The 18,071-nt window shown below is 41.1% G+C and overlaps 1 protein-coding gene across 1 annotated transcript in view; it reads left to right on the forward strand.

Moving 5' to 3' along the window:
* LOC121673298 (poly [ADP-ribose] polymerase 1) overlaps positions 1–17,847 on the forward strand; it is a 32,849-nt gene extending 15,002 nt beyond the window's left edge. Inside the window, exons 9-23 of the mRNA XM_042046493.1 lie at positions 1,368–1,508; positions 2,228–2,470; positions 3,396–3,464; positions 4,203–4,335; positions 5,487–5,682; positions 6,968–7,096; positions 10,358–10,441; positions 11,270–11,392; positions 11,903–12,031; positions 12,710–12,808; positions 13,370–13,522; positions 13,808–13,935; positions 14,348–14,409; positions 15,463–15,577; positions 17,007–17,847. Of these exons, the coding sequence (XP_041902427.1) occupies positions 1,368–1,508; positions 2,228–2,470; positions 3,396–3,464; positions 4,203–4,335; positions 5,487–5,682; positions 6,968–7,096; positions 10,358–10,441; positions 11,270–11,392; positions 11,903–12,031; positions 12,710–12,808; positions 13,370–13,522; positions 13,808–13,935; positions 14,348–14,409; positions 15,463–15,577; positions 17,007–17,088 (1,886 nt within the window). The 3' untranslated portion in view covers positions 17,089–17,847. The remainder of the gene's footprint in view (positions 1–1,367; positions 1,509–2,227; positions 2,471–3,395; positions 3,465–4,202; positions 4,336–5,486; positions 5,683–6,967; positions 7,097–10,357; positions 10,442–11,269; positions 11,393–11,902; positions 12,032–12,709; positions 12,809–13,369; positions 13,523–13,807; positions 13,936–14,347; positions 14,410–15,462; positions 15,578–17,006) is intronic.
* Positions 17,848–18,071: the final 224 nt, after the last annotated feature.

The following is an 18,071-nucleotide window of genomic DNA, read 5'->3' on the forward strand; positions in this document are numbered from 1 at the left end:
TGCGTGTGGTCATGGGCTTGAGGTCCTGTTGTTTGCTCACAGATCATTTTGGGTGTTTCTTGATGGTGAGGAAATGATGTGTATGCAGAATCAGAAAGGTAATGGCTGATGTTGCAAATTGTATCTCAGAGGAGACCTGCTTCAAAATGCTGCCTTGCTTGGTTTCTTGGGGACCATCCAGGGATGTCCATAATGCCAGATACTCCACATATTTTTAGGTTTTAAGGGCAAGAGGGTTATTCAGGGGTTTGTTTTGTTTCTAAATTATTACTGAGATTTAGCTTTACCAATCACTGACTACCTTTATGGGAAATATGCGAGCACACAAACTGGCAAAAAGTTGGACTTAAGAAACTCCCTGTAGGTTGCTGGAATGAGTTGCATGCTTTGGTGATAAAGTCTGTCTGCTAAGAACTATGCTGGCTTCTTTCTTATTCAGCCTTTCTAGTTCTGGCCATAGTTTCAGGTGCAGAGCATTATTTGTTACTTGGTTAAAAAGGTGGGACTAATTCTGCAGTTAACTTTAGCCAGATCGTATTATTTTAGCGATGAAGACAAAGTAACCCAGGTCTTGTTGCTGATTAGCAAATTGATTCCAGCCCGAGTCCTCCGAAAGGAACCTCAAAAGGCTGACTAGATTTAAAGCCAGGTTGCTTTGTTTGCTAACAACCCAACTAATCTGAGTTGAGGGGAGAAGAGGAAGCACAACCCTTGGCTGGTCAATCAGAGTTGATAGCATTTATCTTTTAGCAGTGCATATATACTCTCGGACACTTGCCATGTCCTGAACCAACCTGAATTGCAATGTTAACACAATATGATGGAGCCTCAGATGGTTACTAGTTTGCTTCTGACTTGTTATGGGGTTTGCATGATAGAACCTTGTATTCTCCATAAGATCAAGACTGGGACAGTGTTGCTTGAGAGATGATTCTCTCTGCAGCCTCTCAAAAAAAGATTTCCTTTTGAAAAGGCAGGAGCTTTCATGTGGCAGTGAGTTTCTCCCATGCTATCCAGGCATCAAAAGAAAAGGAAAGCAGAGCACAGTCCTTAGTAGCACAGTGCTGAAAACAGACTGATTCTTTTTCTTTTTACTTAACAAACCAAGAAAAGGGCAAATATGCCTACATACCATTTCCCTGTCTTATATCCCTTCTGTTTGTTGGCAGCTGCAGAGCTTTGTTGCCTTTCCTCTGGGAAGGGGAACACCCTCCTGCTTGCTTAGCACAGGTCAGACCTGCTTGGCCCCTCATCTCCCTGCCAGCTGAGCCAATTGTACAGAGAGGGGAGGATGCCGTCCCTCTGTGCTTGCTGTTTGTCCAGGGGACTCTGTGCCTGTTGCTAACGTGTCATTTCCAAACCTTTAGACAAACCGCTGACCAACATGAAGATCCTGGTTGTTGGGAAGCTGTCAAAGAACAAGGAGGAGGTGAAGAGCATTGTGGAGGACCTGGGAGGAAAGATGACAACAACAGCTAACAAGGCCACCCTGTGCATCAGTACACAGAGTGAGCAGCCGTGCCTCGGTTACTGGTGGCTCTGCTTCAGAGCTGAGCAGATTACAGAGGACACTTGTCCTCAGAGCTGTCTGGGGATCAGTGTTTGGATTAGGGGGAGAGTTTTATGTGCACACATGGCCTGAGTGTGCTTGGAAAAGTAAAGACAGATGTGTGCTGTTTGAGTTTTGCTTACCCAGCGAGTTAACCCGGCAGACTGTGCCTTAAGGCTCTCTTGGGTCAGTGGCAGCTGGAGTTTGTGTGCAGACCATGGTGGTGTGCAAGCCACCTTTGTTGGGATGAGGGGTGCTGGGGGCTGTGTCCATGCTTGCCTTGGAGAAACCCCAGAGCTGACTGTGGGTGCCTGAGGGCAACTTGTTTGCTCTGCTGGCAGCTTAGAGCCTGCTCTTGTTCTGTGTTGGAGTTGTGCACACTGACCGCTGAGGTGGGAGATCTGCTCCCATCCATCAGAAAGTCCAGCTCCAGCCAAGCTCTGCGAACGGGAGAGCTGGACCAGCCAGGTAAAACAGGTGTGTTCCTGCTCTAGCCCAAGCTGCAGCTTTGAACCAAGGAGGGACTTGGCTCTCCAAAGAACATGGTGAATACGAAATGTAGTGGAACTGTGCTTTCACAAAGTGTTACAGAGCCCTGAATCATGGCCAGAGGGAGAGGCTGAGGTCTAAAACCTCACTGATGTATTTTTTTCTCCTTTTCCTATCCTGCCTCTGCAGAGGATGTGGAGAAAATGAGCAAGAAGATGGAAGAAGTGAAGGAGGCCAAAGTCCGTGTGGTCTCGGAGGCGTTTCTTCAGGATGTGAAATCTTCCAGCAAGGCCTTCCAGGAGCTTGTATCTCTCCATGCGCTTTCACCTTGGGGTGCAGAGGTGAAAATGGAGCACGAGGAAATGGCTGTGGATGGGAAGAGCAGCAAGCCCCCGAGTACAAAGAGCACTGGGAAGGTCAAAGAAGAACAAGGTGAGGAACAAAGCAGTTGTTTCTCCACAGACCTGTTCAGAACTGTGCATGCACAAAGCAAACCTGGGTATAGTCTGTCCTTACTCTTTTATTGAATTTTCTGCACTTTTTCTCGCGGTAAGGTTATATAATGGACATCAGGGCAAGACTAGCTTTAAGTAAACATGAAACTGTCTCCTGAGCTGGCTCTTGTTTCCCCCACTTCAGTCTGCCCAGGCTCCCTGCCATCAGTCCAGTCTCTTCCTTGTAACACATCAGCTTCTCCGCCAGTCTGGCTCAGTGTTGCAGCTCCAGGGAGCTACTGGGACACCAAAAATGACAGACTCTACCCAGGAGGTGTTGGAAAGTGAGAAAATACTGAGGTCCAGAGCGTCAAGTCTTTTTAACAGGAGGAAAAATACTGGTGGCATTGCTCACCAGTGCCATTGATAGCTTGCATTATTAACCCTAGATGGTGAACAAAACCATCACATTTGCTCACTTCCCTTCAGAACCTCTTCTCTGTGTCCTCCAAGTGGAGGTTTCTGTCATACAGTTGGGTGTGTTATTGCCAGGCTGTCTCACCACAGTAGCATCCCCAGGGAATCCAAACATTCCTGTGAGGTTTTTAAATCCCAATTTCACATTTGTGGTTGTGTTTATCTGCAGTGCAGGTGAAAAAATTATACAGTCCACCCCTTGGGGCCAGGAGAAAAGAAATAGAGAGAATCTGGGGAAATCTAATTTCTCATTTACTTGCTGGGGTGGGGGCTGTGATTTGGCTGCTAGAACTAGGTAAAAAAAAGCCGTTGAAGTCCGTGTGCTCATATACCAGGAATCTGATTCACCTTAGGGTGATAATTATGCAAATTGAGGATTTTAAAGGTTGATTCAAGTCAGACTGTGTTGCTCACCTAAGAAAAAAATTAACTGTCTTTCACTGCAGGACCTAGCAAGTCTGAAAAGAAAATGAAGTTAACAGTGAAGGGTGGAGCAGCAGTAGACCCTGATTCTGGTGAGTGATAACAGTGCCTGTGCCTGCACCACCCACAGTCTTCAGGATGCGTGATGGTTTGCAAAATGTTTTTTTCTGTGAAAGGATGAGGGTTCCATAAAGGAGCATGAATTTTTAAACTTTCTTCATTGCTGTCAAAGGAAGCATATTGATTGGCATCTGGTGCTGGATATTCCAGGATTTTCTAGTGCAGCTTTCAGAAGGACCACTTAAACTAAGGCATGCACCTTGTTCAGCTTTAGGATCTCCTGTCAGTGGAGTGAATAAAGGCCCAGCCAGCAGAGGACACAGGTTTGGCATGAGCATCTACTGATGCTGCTCTCCAAACCTGTGGTGCATGGATGTTCTGACAATTTGTACTGCATCCAAGGCCAGCCTTTGGTTTTCGGTCCATTTGCTAATGGGACGCCTGCAGAGCTGCATCTCTCCTGAGGATTCCTTCTGCTGGTCACACCGTCTTTGATCTTAGATTTTATATCATCCTCTATCAAAGGCTACAATTTTTTGCCCTCTAGTTCGGGTTGATGTTCACTCCAGTTTATCTAAAGGTGTGTGCTCACAATTCATTAAAAGGAAAACATGCTCCAAGTAGTTTTGAATGAGCTGTGTGGTCACTGTTTTGCAGTATTTTTGTTAAATCACACTGCTGCGTGAAACACTTGGATGAGTGCAAATGCAGGAAGGAGAGCTAAAACAGTAACCTCCTCCTCTGTGTTCTAATTTGTTTCTCCTCTGCAGGTTTGGAGGATTCTGCTCATGTCTTTGAAAAAGGTGGGAAAATTTTCAGTGCAACCCTGGGACTAGTAGATATTGTGAAAGGAACAAATTCCTATTATAAACTGCAGCTGCTAGAGGATGACAGAGAGAACAGGTGAGTTTAGTTTTCCCTCAAAATACTTTTGTTCACTTTTTTCTAATAAATACTGGATTTTTGACACTCCAAAAGCCAAGTATGAGTAAAATGTCTTTGGGGAGATAACAGATTGGTATAGTTACTTGAAAAAAACCCCACTACAACACAAACAAAAAACCCCAAAAAACTAAAAGAACTTCTCCAAACCTACCAAACAAGCCACCCATGGAGAAATCTGATCTGCATGGAGACATTCTTTGTCGTGTTGACAAAACCTAAGGTGGGGTTTTTTCCCCCATATTCTCTAAGTTAATTTTGTCTTCTAATTGCAGAGCTGTAACCTTGGGAAACAAAACCAGATTCTGGCTGTTTTACCACAGTGTAATCCTGAATTGTGTGCCCTGAAGCATAACAAAATGCATGAAATAGTCAGGAGCTGATCGTGTGTTTAGCTTTCCAGTCTCATTGGGTGCATGGCAGAGCTGTCCAGTGGTTGCATTGCTAATTAGATGAAGAGATTGAGAGGGTTCTTTAAAATGAAACTGCCCCTGCCAAGCACATAAATGACACAGAAATCCAGGGTAACAAGGACCGTGGTTCAGCTCCAGATTTATTGCACTTTACCATGTTTGTAATAAGCTTTTGTTGCTGCCTCGTGTATGAGGTTGTATCAAGTGTGGGATTCAGTACGTGGAGGGATTTCAGTGCCTGCATTTCATATGTGGCATATTGGAAAGGTTGATTGATTGTATCCCCATAAATACTGCAGAAGCTCCCCCAAGGCGGTGTCAGTAGTACAAACAAATACTTGATTTACTTCTGGTTTCTCTAAAATGCTGAACTCTGGGGCCCAAGGCTTAAAGATGCATTGTCTTTGTTTTTCAAATATATGACCCCAATAGTCTGAAGATTTGTATTTGCAAAACATTGAGATTGAAGAGATGTTAGCCTCTTTTTTCCTGCTGGGCGCCCATTTATCCTCAGGGATGTAGTTCTGGTGTGTTAACACTAGGCATTTTTATGCCAGTTCTAGGACATATGGTGACTCCTCTGTTGATTTCCCACAATCACAGATAAGTGAGTGTGTTCCATAAAATTAATGGTATGCCAATGGCTGATAGCACTGGAGTAGCTGATGCCTGTTCTTTTCTCCCATTCCATTTCTCCAGATACTGGGTGTTCAGATCCTGGGGCCGTGTGGGCACTGTAATCGGCAGTAACAAGCTGGAGCAGATGCCATCAAAAGAAGATGCCATCGAACAGTTCCTGAATTTGTATGAAGAGAAAACTGGCAATTCTTGGCATTCAAAGAACTTCACTAAATATCCCAAAAAATTCTACCCACTGGAAATAGATTACGGACAGGTAACCCTGAAATGCCCCACTCCCAGGTGGAGCATTGTTGAGATTCCTCGCTGTTGCTGTTCTGTGCTTACTCTTGGATCACTTGCACTTAACAAACCAGGGGAATGAAGTGCAGCTGTTGCATCTTTTCTCTGCTACAAGAGAGAGCTGTAGATCAGGGAGTACCATCCATTAAAATAGACCTGCTGGGAAACTAAGGATTTTTCTGTTATCAGATCTGATGTTCCTTCAATGCTTGTTCCTGTTTGCTCTGTAATTTTAAGGATATTAATCTGAATTTAATTCAGCAGTCAGTTCACATACATTCTGTCTGAAAATGTATTTTTTTTAAAATTTAAAATAGATTCTACTCATCTGTCTACTGCCTCCAAAATCCTCCCAAATGCTGAAGCAACTCCTGTGCAGCATTTCACTTAATGCACATATTGAGCAGGCTGAGAAAGAGAAATTATTCACTGCCAGTAAGATTTGGCTATTTAGACAGCTAAGCTAAATAAGAATCCTCTTCCTTCTTTCCAGTGGGGGTTTGTGTGTTTATTTAAAGGCATACCTGTAACCTGAACTATTTTCAGACTAAATAGTTGAATGCTGTTAATAGCTATAAGGTTGCTAGAGAACATATTTTCAAGACATTGTGTTTTCCTGTGGCCAGATTAATGGATGTCATCTTCCAGTGCAAAGCACTCGAAGCTTGGCTTAAATTCTGGAAATTTGAATATTGCAGTGGCAAAGTGTCTGTTTCAGTGTAATATACAGTGTTACTCAAAGCACCTGGCTGATTTATTCATGTAAGGCTCTCTCCATGAAGGCATTGGGATGGTATTATGGCTAATTGATGATTCCCGTACACATCTACAACAGTTTTTATTACAAAAACTTGGTGAAACTAGTTATTACATCTATTTTGTCATAAAAGCAGCAAAGTAAACAGTCATTTTTTCATATGAAAGTCTCTATGCAGCAGAAAGCTTGCAGAAAAAGTAAATAATACTTGCTTGAGGTGAAGCAGAGATGCAAAGAGAGTTCCTATTCCCTTCATTCTTCCTTCTGCTTGCTTTTTACAGTGCCATCTCTTGAAATAACATCTGCCAAATTACTGAATAGGTGGTTTTTTTAAGCCCACTTTGTTCCAGAATGTCAGAGCAGTGTCCCACGCTCCCCATGAACTTCAGGCTAGTCATAGTATGCACACACTAAATTGGTTTTGAGTTGTTGCCATGGCAGCCAGCCTGTTACTTTTATCCTTTGTGATTTTGCTAATTCTGATACTATTTTTACCTTTCAGGATGAAGAAGCTGTCAGGAAACTGACAGTAGGTGCTGGGACAAAATCAAAACTTGCTAAGCCAATCCAAGATCTTATTAAGATGATCTTTGATGTGGAGAGCATGAAGAAAGCAATGGTGGAATTTGAGGTGACTACACACATTCACGTTTCTCCCTTCTAACCTTCCATCATGCACAAACAGAAGCAAGTTCTTTGTAATCCAGGGTGCTTCATACTTCCCAAAAGTCAAGTGTGAGTTTTAGATCTGTCTTAAAAAAAAGGCAAGAGCCTGTCTGGAATATACCAAGCCCTGGAAGTAGTAACTTAGTAATGGCACATGCAGTTCTTAAAACACAGGTGCATTCTTTGTCTATCAATGTCTTCAATTTAACAAGCCTATGAGGGAATTGTGTGCCAGTCCTGGGATCAGTAATCATTCTGTGGTTTTGTTTGTTTGCGTTTTTCTCCAGTCACACGTGCATAGTGACTGCTGTTTGCTGAATGCTCCTAAAGTATTAATACAGATAACCAGTGTGGTGGTCATGTGACACTGGTGACACTCCTTTTTTCTAAGCAGGGAGCCACATTTCGGGGCTGGGAAGTGCACAAATACCATGGATTTAGGTAGCAAATGAGATGCAATTCAGACTAGAGAAATGCTGCCAGTTGATACATGCACTAATGGAAGTGTCTCATCAAAGTCCAGATCCTCTTCTGCACAGGGTGGACTTGAGATTGTTTCAGTTGTATTTCTCATTTGTTCTAATAAAACTCTATTTTCATCCGTTCTTCTTTCCTCCGTACTTCTTCATCAATCCTTCTATCAAGCCTTCAGAAAGTGGTTTGGTAGCATGATCTGTCTCTCCTTGCACTGTTTTACTGGTGTGCAGAGATCCTGCTGTTTTGTTTTAAGGCAGCCATTCAAACTAATTCTAAATAACAAATTTCAGTTTTTTTCAGCCAGCTTAGTTATCCTGCCCAAAGACTTCATATTTAAGTTGCTGCTCTTTGCTCTCTGTATCATTATTTGGTGTATGTACCTCTCGGAACAGCTTTGCACCATTTTCTGCAGTTTACCTGAAAGCTTTCATGGCTTGCCCAGCATTTTATAGTACCTTGGGTTAATTATGTTCTCCTATATCTTCAGTGGTGTTTTAAATCAAAGTCTTGTAAAATATGAATAATTTTTTTGTAACTGGCTAAAGACTCTGAACTGATCATCATCTCATGTCATTTGGTTTTGCAGAACTCTCTTGAAACTATGTTAATTCACACCATCTGCAGATCTATAGCAGAACTGAGACTCCAGATGGGCCAGTCCTCCTATTAGATTTATCTTCCTGTACTGATGCTGCTGAACAGCTGTTTTCTGTTAGAGGAAATAATATTTTTTCTGATTAGTGGTTTCTATGTGTCCTCCAGAAATGACTGTTTAGTTCCTTTAATCAGCCTGATCATAAGTATTTTGTTCCATCCAGGCACCTCTTGCTTTGCCAGAACTGTAGCAAATTCTTAGTCTTTCCATTGCATGACAATGGATTTATCTGATGTATTTATCTTCCTGCTTCTAACTTAGCTTTCAAGAATTTCACCTCACCAAGCATACAGGAGTTTATTACAATTACCTATGTCATTGTTTTAGATGAAATGGCTTGTTAGAGGACTGAGTCTACTCTAGTGCTGTGCCCTCCCTTGCCTGGGTGGAAGGCAAACATCTCCCTTGCGTCTTGTGATGATCCTGGTGCACACATCTGTGATGCAGAGCTAATTCTTCCCATTGCCCTCAGTGCACCTAGCAGTCATTTCAGTGCTGTTGTTTTAGGCCCAGCCCTTTGGCTGCTGTGCTCTTTTGGCACATCTAATGATAAAGCTTTGGGTGCAGTTTAGCTTTAAACCAGAGCTTAGCTCTGCAGGACTCTGTCTACCTCCCGTGAGTCATAGGAGATTCCAGCCTTTGGCTGTTTGTGGGCTCTGTCGGAATTGTGCTCCTAAATCACGTGACTGGGGGATGTTTTATTTTTTAAGTGTTAGTGTTTGTGTGTTAGTTATTATATGTGTTAGTTTACAAGTTTATATAACTTACAATTATTATAGGTATTACAATTATTATAGGTTATTATATTCGGCACATCCAAGTTAAGTGGCTCATTTTACTTTTATGTGTCCTGCATGATTTTTCAGCTAATAATGACATAATACAGATTGGTACAGGTGGTACTCAGCAAGAGAGTATTGGCCCCGAAAGTTTGGGAGCTATAAATCTATTGCAGATTGGTTTTTGTTAGAGTATTAATCTTGGCTTTGTGCCTCTCATGTCCCCAAGTCAAGATCAGTTTTGAAGCCTGTCTTCCCTCTTGCAGCCTATCTTGGCTTTTCTTGGTATCTGGCTTTAGGTATGCTTAGCTGTCACTGAAGGTGAAAGTTCCTAAGCCCAGTACAAGATGGAAATCTCTGCAAAATCACTTCAGGTCTTTCATTCCAGTGTCTGTGGCTTAGAAGAGCCTTCTGAGTTCATCTTGCAGAGAAGATTTGCATACAGCTGGGTTTCCTAGATCCATAGTGGATAAATAATGTGGGACTTAGCCAGACAGTGTGTGACAGTCATGGTTTCATAGGATCTTCTGTCCATGAGCTAAATCTTAAATCCATCAACTTCAGTAAAAACTAGTTTGACCTGCAAGAGTGTGTGGTGAGTACTGTCAAGAGTCTAGAGGGTGTAAGTATAATCTTTCTAAAATACTCCACTGGGCTTGATTTTTATTTAACGTTTTTGCATTCAGATTGTCCTTTAACAATGTAGGGATTTCCAGCACTCTCCCAAGATCCATCAATACACAAAGAAAACCAACATCTAAATTAAATCAGTGGATAAATGCGGGCAACCAAGACCATTGCTTTAACTTAGTTGAGGGGTTTTGGCTCATTTTTCATAAATGAATATGAAGCACCTCACAGCCTCTTTGCATTTGACCGTTGATAATTGTAGGGTAAAGTTGGGAGAGGGTGTCTGGATTGTACCTAGAGACACAGGTGATCTTATGAACAAGAATTACTTCATTCAGTTTGCTTCTTTGCCAGCCTTAAGTCTATGGTTACTTATGTGTTCAAGGAATGCATCTGACATGAGGTTAATATTAAACTTCATGCCAGACACTTAATGTCCTATTTTTGTGTTGCCCTAGCATGTGTGCTTGGCTTCCTATTGCAGTATTCCTTTGGTTATAGGATGTCTTCTCAATGGTGTGTCCTTCTGATGTAATTCCTCAATCCACAGAGTCTAAAATGTTTCCATTCTTTGTGTGGTCAGTCCTATTAGCATGGAAAAACTAGTTCTCTAGAAACCAGAGAGGGAATGCTGCAGTGGTTTAAATGTAGCGAAATTTGGGTTTAATACTTATATCTTTATCAGATTGACTTGCAGAAGATGCCACTGGGAAAACTGAGCAAGCGACAGATCCAGAGTGCATACTCCATCCTGAATGAGGTTCAGCAGGTGAGCATGAAAGAGATGTTAGAGCAAAAAGGGAATTCAGAACAATTCAGGGAATTGATCTGGGCTCAGAGTGGGGTGAATGCTGAGCTGTGCATATAAAGATCTGTGCTTTCTCTCTCTTTCTCTCTGGAGAAGAGGATGTGGCTTCCATGGGTAACCAGTTAGTTCTCTTCACTGTTGTACCAGTGTGGGCAGTACTTGGGTCTTTCATGTTTTTATAGCTCAGCCTTTAGGCTGCACCAAACATAAGTGGCAGTTGAGCAAATGAAGCTGGTGCCTTCATCTAGTAGTGAGCTGGTGTTTCCAGCCCAGAGAAGTCTGTCAGAGGATGAGAATAAAGGTTGACACAGGAAAGGGTCTGGTTTGATAACGTTGCTGTATTTACACATTGTGATCTGAACCATTCCAGAATCACTACATAGTATTACCTGTACAGATTGCAAAAATGTACCAGCCTAACCCATTGTTTTCGCCAAGGGCTCCCTGGCAAAACATAGATACAGGAGGTTCTTCAGTTGTTAGAATAGACCAGAACCTTGACAGGGATATGCACCACTTACAGATCCTGAAGACTTTATTTTGCACTCCAGAAACATAATCCCAATTGAATTTTTCTCATACACAATTCTGTGTATTTCTGTGCAAATGCTGTGGGTTGCTGCATGCAAGACACTTGAACAGAATTGCTCTTTTTAGTCCTGTGAGAGTTTCAGCACGAGCACTGTTTGTATTGCTGCTCCTGTGTTAGTCCTTAAGTATCTTGTGTGTTTTTATTGCTATGGAGACTTAGTCTTAGTAATTTTCTTTGGTGCTTGTTGTCTTGTCTAGGCAGTTTCTGACAGTGGTTCAGAATCCCAGATTTTGGACCTCTCCAACCGCTTCTATACTCTGATTCCTCATGACTTTGGGATGAAGAAGCCACCTCTCCTAAATAACTTGGAATACATTCAGGTATTGACTGGAAACTGTGTGTTGTTGGCAGGCAACAGGTCTTGATGTCAGACATCTAGCATAGAGAATATGTGAGGTTTTAACACTTATTTAACTTCATAAAAGCACAAGGTTAAAGTAACTGTTCAAACCTTACAAACAAAAAGATATTCTGAAGAAAAACAAGTTTAACCTCATGCTTTCATGAGGTTAAACTTCATTTTTCTTCAGATTCTTTTTGTTTGTTTATGTGCATTTATCTGGGTAAATAAGTATATGCATAAGGTATTAGAAGATAGAGATGTTACGTGTATATATCTGTGTGTATATTTTAATATATTTTGGGGTGTATATATGATGCCTTAGGTCTTCAGGCATCATATATGTATTTAAAGACAGTACTGTTGTGTTATTAGATGGCACCATGTGGCCTGTGATTGTCATAAACTTTTTAAATTTGGGGTATCCCAGACTTACTCTGAACATGTCAAAGGCCTAAGTAACATAACATAACCTATTTAAATCCTTCAGGCTAAAGTGCAGATGTTGGACAACTTACTTGATATTGAGGTTGCTTACAGCCTTCTCAGAGGTGGAAATGAAGATGGAGATAAAGACCCAATTGACATCAACTATGAAAAGCTTAAAACAGATATTAAGGTAAATGAAATAAAAGGCAAAGAGTGGCTGTGAATATAAGCTGATGTCTTGTTAGTTTGGACCAAAACAAATCACCTCAGCTGTAACTGGACAGATGTATTGGCACCGAGATGGGTTAAGGAACTGGAGCATGTGTTCAAGGAGATGCAGAAAGAGCTGAGCTGTTTTGATCTGGAGAAAAGAAAGCTCAAGGGATATTGTATCAATATCTAGGAATACCTGATGGGAGAAGGAAGGAAAGAAGACAGAGGCAAACTTTCCTCAGTGGCTTCAGTGACAAGAGGCAATGGGCACAAATTGAAATATAGGCATTTGTGTTTAAACAAAAGAGAAAGCTTTTGTTGTTGATGTTGTTTGGTTTGGGTTTTTTAATTTCTTTACTCTAGCAGTGGTCAAACACTGGAAGAGGTTGCCCAGAGAGGCCACAGAGGCTCTATTCTTGGAGGTGTTGAAAGCTTGACTGGACTCAGTCCTTGGCTGACCCTTCTTTGAGTAGTGGAATCGAAAATCATCTCAGTTTCCAGCATTTTCTCAGACATTCTAGCTAGGAATGTATTTCCACCTAAATGGTGGAGGAGGTTTAAAGGGGGCAGTTGAAAGCATAGGGTGGATGTTGTCATGTTGTAAGATGGCTGCTACTTTGTGTGCTGAGGAAACTTCTCATTTGCCTCTTTGCAGGTTGTTGACAAAGATTCAGAAGAAGCCAAGATTATCAAACAATATGTGAAGAACACTCATGCTGCTACGCACAACGCATATGACCTCAAAGTTGTGGATGTAAGCTGGGCAGTACTGGGCTTTATCTTTGGGAGGATGGACTATCCTAAGTTGACTTGCTTGTTTGCAATTGCCTTATATTTTTTGAGTAGCTTACCCAGTTTCCTCTGTTGGGGGATGATTTGATAGAACATTTCCTTTTAATTAGAATAGCAAAAGTCTAAGCAGAGATGAATCTAAGCTTAATGAGGTGTTTTTGCTTTCGTGTATATTTATTTTAATTTAATTTGCTTCAAAAGGAAGGTGGAGGAGTAATCATCTGAAATTGAGCCTTAGTTCATTGAATGATTTTTTCAGAAAAATAGAGCCTCATGAAAATGCAGAAGAAAAGGTGGAGAAGTAATCAATACCAAGTACTTGTGTGATTGCCGCTACCTCTTTTTTGCTAGCATGGCACAGCAAATTGCAAGTACTAAAACCCATCCTGATCAATTTCCCTAGCAGATCAATGTACATTGCGGATCGGATGATATTTTTTTTTCTCCCCTCTGATGAGTTGCATGAAGGTAACGGTTTATTTGCTTAGTTATTCTTTTCCTCCTGTCCGCTTCTGAACTGAAGATCTTCAGGATTGAGCGTGAGGGAGAGAGCCAGCGTTACAAGCCCTTCAAGCAGCTCCACAACCGCCAGCTGCTGTGGCACGGCTCCCGCACCACCAACTTCGCCGGCATCCTCTCGCAGGGTCTGCGGATAGCTCCGCCTGAAGCTCCTGTGGTAGGTGAAACAGATTCTCTGGCTGCCAACACCCCTGTGCCCAGAGATGGCCACAGGCAGGGACAACTTAAATAAGGGAATTTCTGTGTGGGGAGGGCCCTGTGTTACCTGCCAGCATTCAGACAACATTGTGTCCCCCGAGTGGGTTGCACACTGGTGTCCACGAGAGCTTGAGTTGCAGCTTTGCTCTCCTGGGAGCCCAGCCAGGTGGATTCAATGCTGCCTTTGTGTTATTGCCCCCATTTTATTTATTTATTTATTTATTTATTTAATTCCTGCTTGCAGACCGGCTACATGTTCGGGAAGGGCATCTATTTTGCAGACATGGTATCCAAGAGTGCTAACTACTGTCACACATCTCAAGCTGATCCCATCGGTTTAGTACTACTGGGAGAAGTTGCCCTTGGAAATATGTAAGTAACTTAGGAAGAGTATTTGCCAAATGTGCTTAATACATCCTCATAGAGGGTGATGCTAAGATTGCAAGCCTTCTCTTCAGTGTGAAGAAAAAGCATGTGTTTTTTCTTCAGAAACAAGATTTGTTTTTTCTTAAAATAAGAGCCATTGTTGCAGGTCTAGCTGAATCTTGTACAAAATGCCAACATCATTAAAGTTAGTAACCGAGACAAATAAGGGCTGTTGAGTTCCAGAAGACTAGAATTTAGATTAACTTTACTTTAACTCATCATAAACTGAAGCCTGAAAAATTTTATAATTTTTATAATAATATATATATTTTTATATATAAAAAAAGATTTTTTTTTTTCCAACAGAATAGTTTAAGATGAATGTAAAGTGCTATTGTGTGTTCTTTGTGCTGTCCAGGTATGAGCTAAAGAATGCCTCCCACATCACAAAATTGCCCAAGGGAAAACACAGTGTCAAAGGTAAGCATTAGTAGTTCTCGTTGGTAATCTGTAATTGATGGCAGATGGGGCTGTAGCTCTCTGCTTAGCGAAGAAAACTATAGTCACTTCTTAGCTGTACTTCCTTTATGAAGTTGCATAATGTTGCCCTTTAGTTGCATCAGGATGTGTATGTGGTGTTCTAAGATTGAAGTTAATACACTCTGAGTGTTAAGACTGATGGTGCCTGAAGTTCAGGAGGAAACTTTCATTTGATGTTACACTGGAGAAAATACAAAGTGCATTCTCCGACTTCTTACTTGCTTTCATTGTAACAATACTGTGTATTTTAGAAGAAAGATGAATATACCAGAAGAATAATTGTTTAGCTTTCAAAGTGGCTTAGAAGCTTGGACAGAAGGGAGAAGCTAAGAATAAAAGTTCAGATGGAACAAGTGCTCTCGTTACACTTCTATCTGCAAAAAGTGTCATATATTGAAAAAGAAGATAAAAGACTTAGATGTCTAATTCAAGCAAAAGAAATGGTAATTGTGACTGTCTTCTCTACCAAGATGGGAGAGTGAAGAACAGTATCTTCAGTAATGAGTGGCTTTTCTTAAACTATTCATTTTGAGAGGCTTAAAAAATCAGTTGCCTAAAATAGAATAAAATATGATTTAGCACCTGTTTCAATACATACTACTTACGTGCTTCTGGATGTCAAATCAGATTTATATTGAAAATGTTAACGAGAATAAGACTTGGTTTGTTGTACTTGTCTGAAAATCCTGTGATGTGCATGTTTTCATTAATGGAGGTAGGATATGAGAGCTACAAATCTCTTCTGGTTTACCTTTGATCATACAGATTAGACAATTAACAGCTGAAAGTAAAATTCTCATTTTTAAGGTAGCAGAGTACAACTGCCATAAAGATGGTGATGCTGAATTGAATAAACAGACTGTATTCTTTGTGTTATTTTGAAGATACTTCAGTATATGTGATGTAGTATTTGGCTGGCTGGGTCATTTTCTATTTGTGCAAAGTCTGTGTTTGCCTTCTAGATTTGCAACTAATGTTGTTTTCCCTTTCTAGGCTTGGGCAAAACGGCGCCTGATCCCACAGCCACTACCACCCTTGGTGGTGTAGAGGTTCCCTTAGGGAATGGGATCTCCACAGGAATTAATGATACCTGTCTTCTGTATAATGAGTATCCTTTGCTGTTACGTTGGCTGCACACGGTGTTTGAATGTTGCTACGTTTGCAGGACCTCACTAAGGCCAGTTGGGAGTTTTGCCTCACTGTGTTTTGTTTGTTTTAGATCTGCTTTGGGGAGTATTTGCAGACAATCTCTTCTGCAAGGGGGATGATTTTACAGTTGTTGCACTTAAATTGTCATTCTGCAAAAAAAGGAAACAATGCACGTACCAATAGCTGTTCCCCAACAGGACTCCATACCAAAGCTATTGGAGTGGCCAGGCAACACTGCCCTGTAGTGTCTTGCCCAGGGACAGGGGAGGGGAATGCAGCCTGTGGTTTCACATCACTCCAGTCTGGTTTCTTCTTCATGGCGCTGTGGCAGGCCAGCTTGGCCAGCAGGAGATGGGGCAGCCAGCTCTGTGGTCTTGCGCTCTCTCAACACATCTTTTGTATTTCCCAAACCTCTGCAAGTGTTGAGGTAAGCCCCAAATGCCCATCAGAGATACAGCCAGTAAGTCTCTTTCTAGGCAGAAGTGCTTCCAAATCAATTAGTGCTTTAAATCCACAAGAGGTCATAAGAATACAAATAAGTGATGTCTAAAGTCCCAGCTCACTCTCTTCACTGCCAGTGAAGCAGGTAACCCAGTAATTAAATCTGTGGGTTTGTAGAAACTGCCTTTGGCCTTGGTGAGCTGTTTTCCTCCTACAAGCAGTATTGGCAACACAACTCATGGCAATACTGGTTTTATCTTGAGTTTTCTTAAATACAGCATCTGTCAGATGATGAACTACAGTATAGTTGATATTAGCTGGTTGAGGTAACATGATGTGTATTTATTTTGTTTTACACTTCAGGGTTAGAGGTAAGTTTTGTGGCCTAACACATTCCAAAACAAATAGGTGAGCTGGGACTGTCTCTGGAAAAATAAGAATGTGCAAACACTGCCAACCGTTACAGAGCTCTTCTCTGTGATTCCAGTTTGGGTTTTCTAGGGGGAAATTAAGAGGGCATTAATGACTTTGTGCTGGAAAGTAGCAACAGAACTGCAATTATAATTGTAAGTGCTGGGTCTGAAACTGCAGCTCTCATCTAGGCTACATGGCTTCTCTGCTTAGATAGAAAGAGAGATGTATGTTGCTCTGACAAAAAATAATTTTCAGGAGGCACCGCCCCTTACTTAAGTTGGTTCACCTGCCTGTCACTCAGGATTCCTGCTGCACATTCTCTAAATGACTTAATTGCTTGTTCCTAACTATTGTATAAAACATTTTCGGATTCAAGGAAAAGTCAGATTTAAAATTTTGTTGTTTGAGAACTGGTTAATCACACAGGCATCTGTATGGTAACATAAGTTCAAAGGTAAAGTTTTGCTGTGTTTTGAGGTTTTTCTGTGTTATTAATATCAACTACGTTAATTATTCCTTGACATTCTTCCCAGATATATTGTGTATGATGTTGCTCAGGTAAATCTGAAGTACCTGTTGAAACTGAAATTCAACTATAAGACATCACTCTGGTGAACAGTATTTAGAAGCCCTGTTAGAGTTATACTGTAGTTACACTATAGCTTTGACTTCTGACATGCTTATGCGTTGACTTCTCTTACCAAGATATCAAGAGCTAAACTGCAGAAGAGATTACTAAATCCTATTTAGTACAACACTTAGTGAAAGTTTTTATATAAAAGTGTGGCAATACATGGACCTGAATTCTGATGAGAACGAGTACCTGGTTTTGTTTTATACCGCTTCTAATTCTGGTGCTTTAAGTGTTTCTTTTAATTGACCAAACTGACAAGAAAGAAAAAAAGAAATTAATCTGGTGTTCTTAGCCAAACAGAGCTGGGCAAGAGCAGGAGAAGAAACTTGAGCATGTTTGTGATACTTGCTCTGTTAAGGTCCCCCCTTGTTTAAGAAACTCTTTTTCAGTTTTCACTTGAATAAACAATAAATGTGCATTTATTTTGAGGTAAAAAAGAATAAAAGCTAATTTCATACTAACAGCTTTATGTTTCAAAACTTCCAAATTGTTTTGGTTTTGAGTCATAATTTAAATGTATTTGGTAGAGTATTCTTAGACATGGTATCTCTCTTGAAGATCGAATGCCAAATATTGAAATCTGTAGTCATGTTTCAGGAAGTTATGGTGAAATTAAAATTTGGACTTTCCACTGAGACTTCATCTGTCAACAGTTGCTGTGGTAAACATGGAAAATGAGCTTGTGGCTGTTTGAATTTAGTATTAGCCCAAATAAACCTCCTTTAAATACCTATCTTCAACATGATGTAAGTTGGTTGTTGTAGACTCACATCCTAACAAAGCTCTAAGTTGAGTTTGGGCTCAAGCTTCGTTCATCAAGACCTGGGGTGAGGTCTGTTGCTACACTGTCGGTGGTCTTGAAATCCCTGTCTCAAAACAGCAATACAAACTGATAATTTCAATGTTTCATGATGCTTGTTACTTCTCACTTTCCATCAGTCATTGAGCAGTATGGGAGCACTTA

Source organism: Corvus kubaryi, unplaced genomic scaffold (assembly GCF_017639235.1).
Source record: "Corvus kubaryi isolate FWS band 111438036 unplaced genomic scaffold, C.kubaryi_AGA036_p1.0 65344, whole genome shotgun sequence".
NCBI classification, from domain to species: Eukaryota; Metazoa; Chordata; class Aves; order Passeriformes; family Corvidae; genus Corvus; species Corvus kubaryi.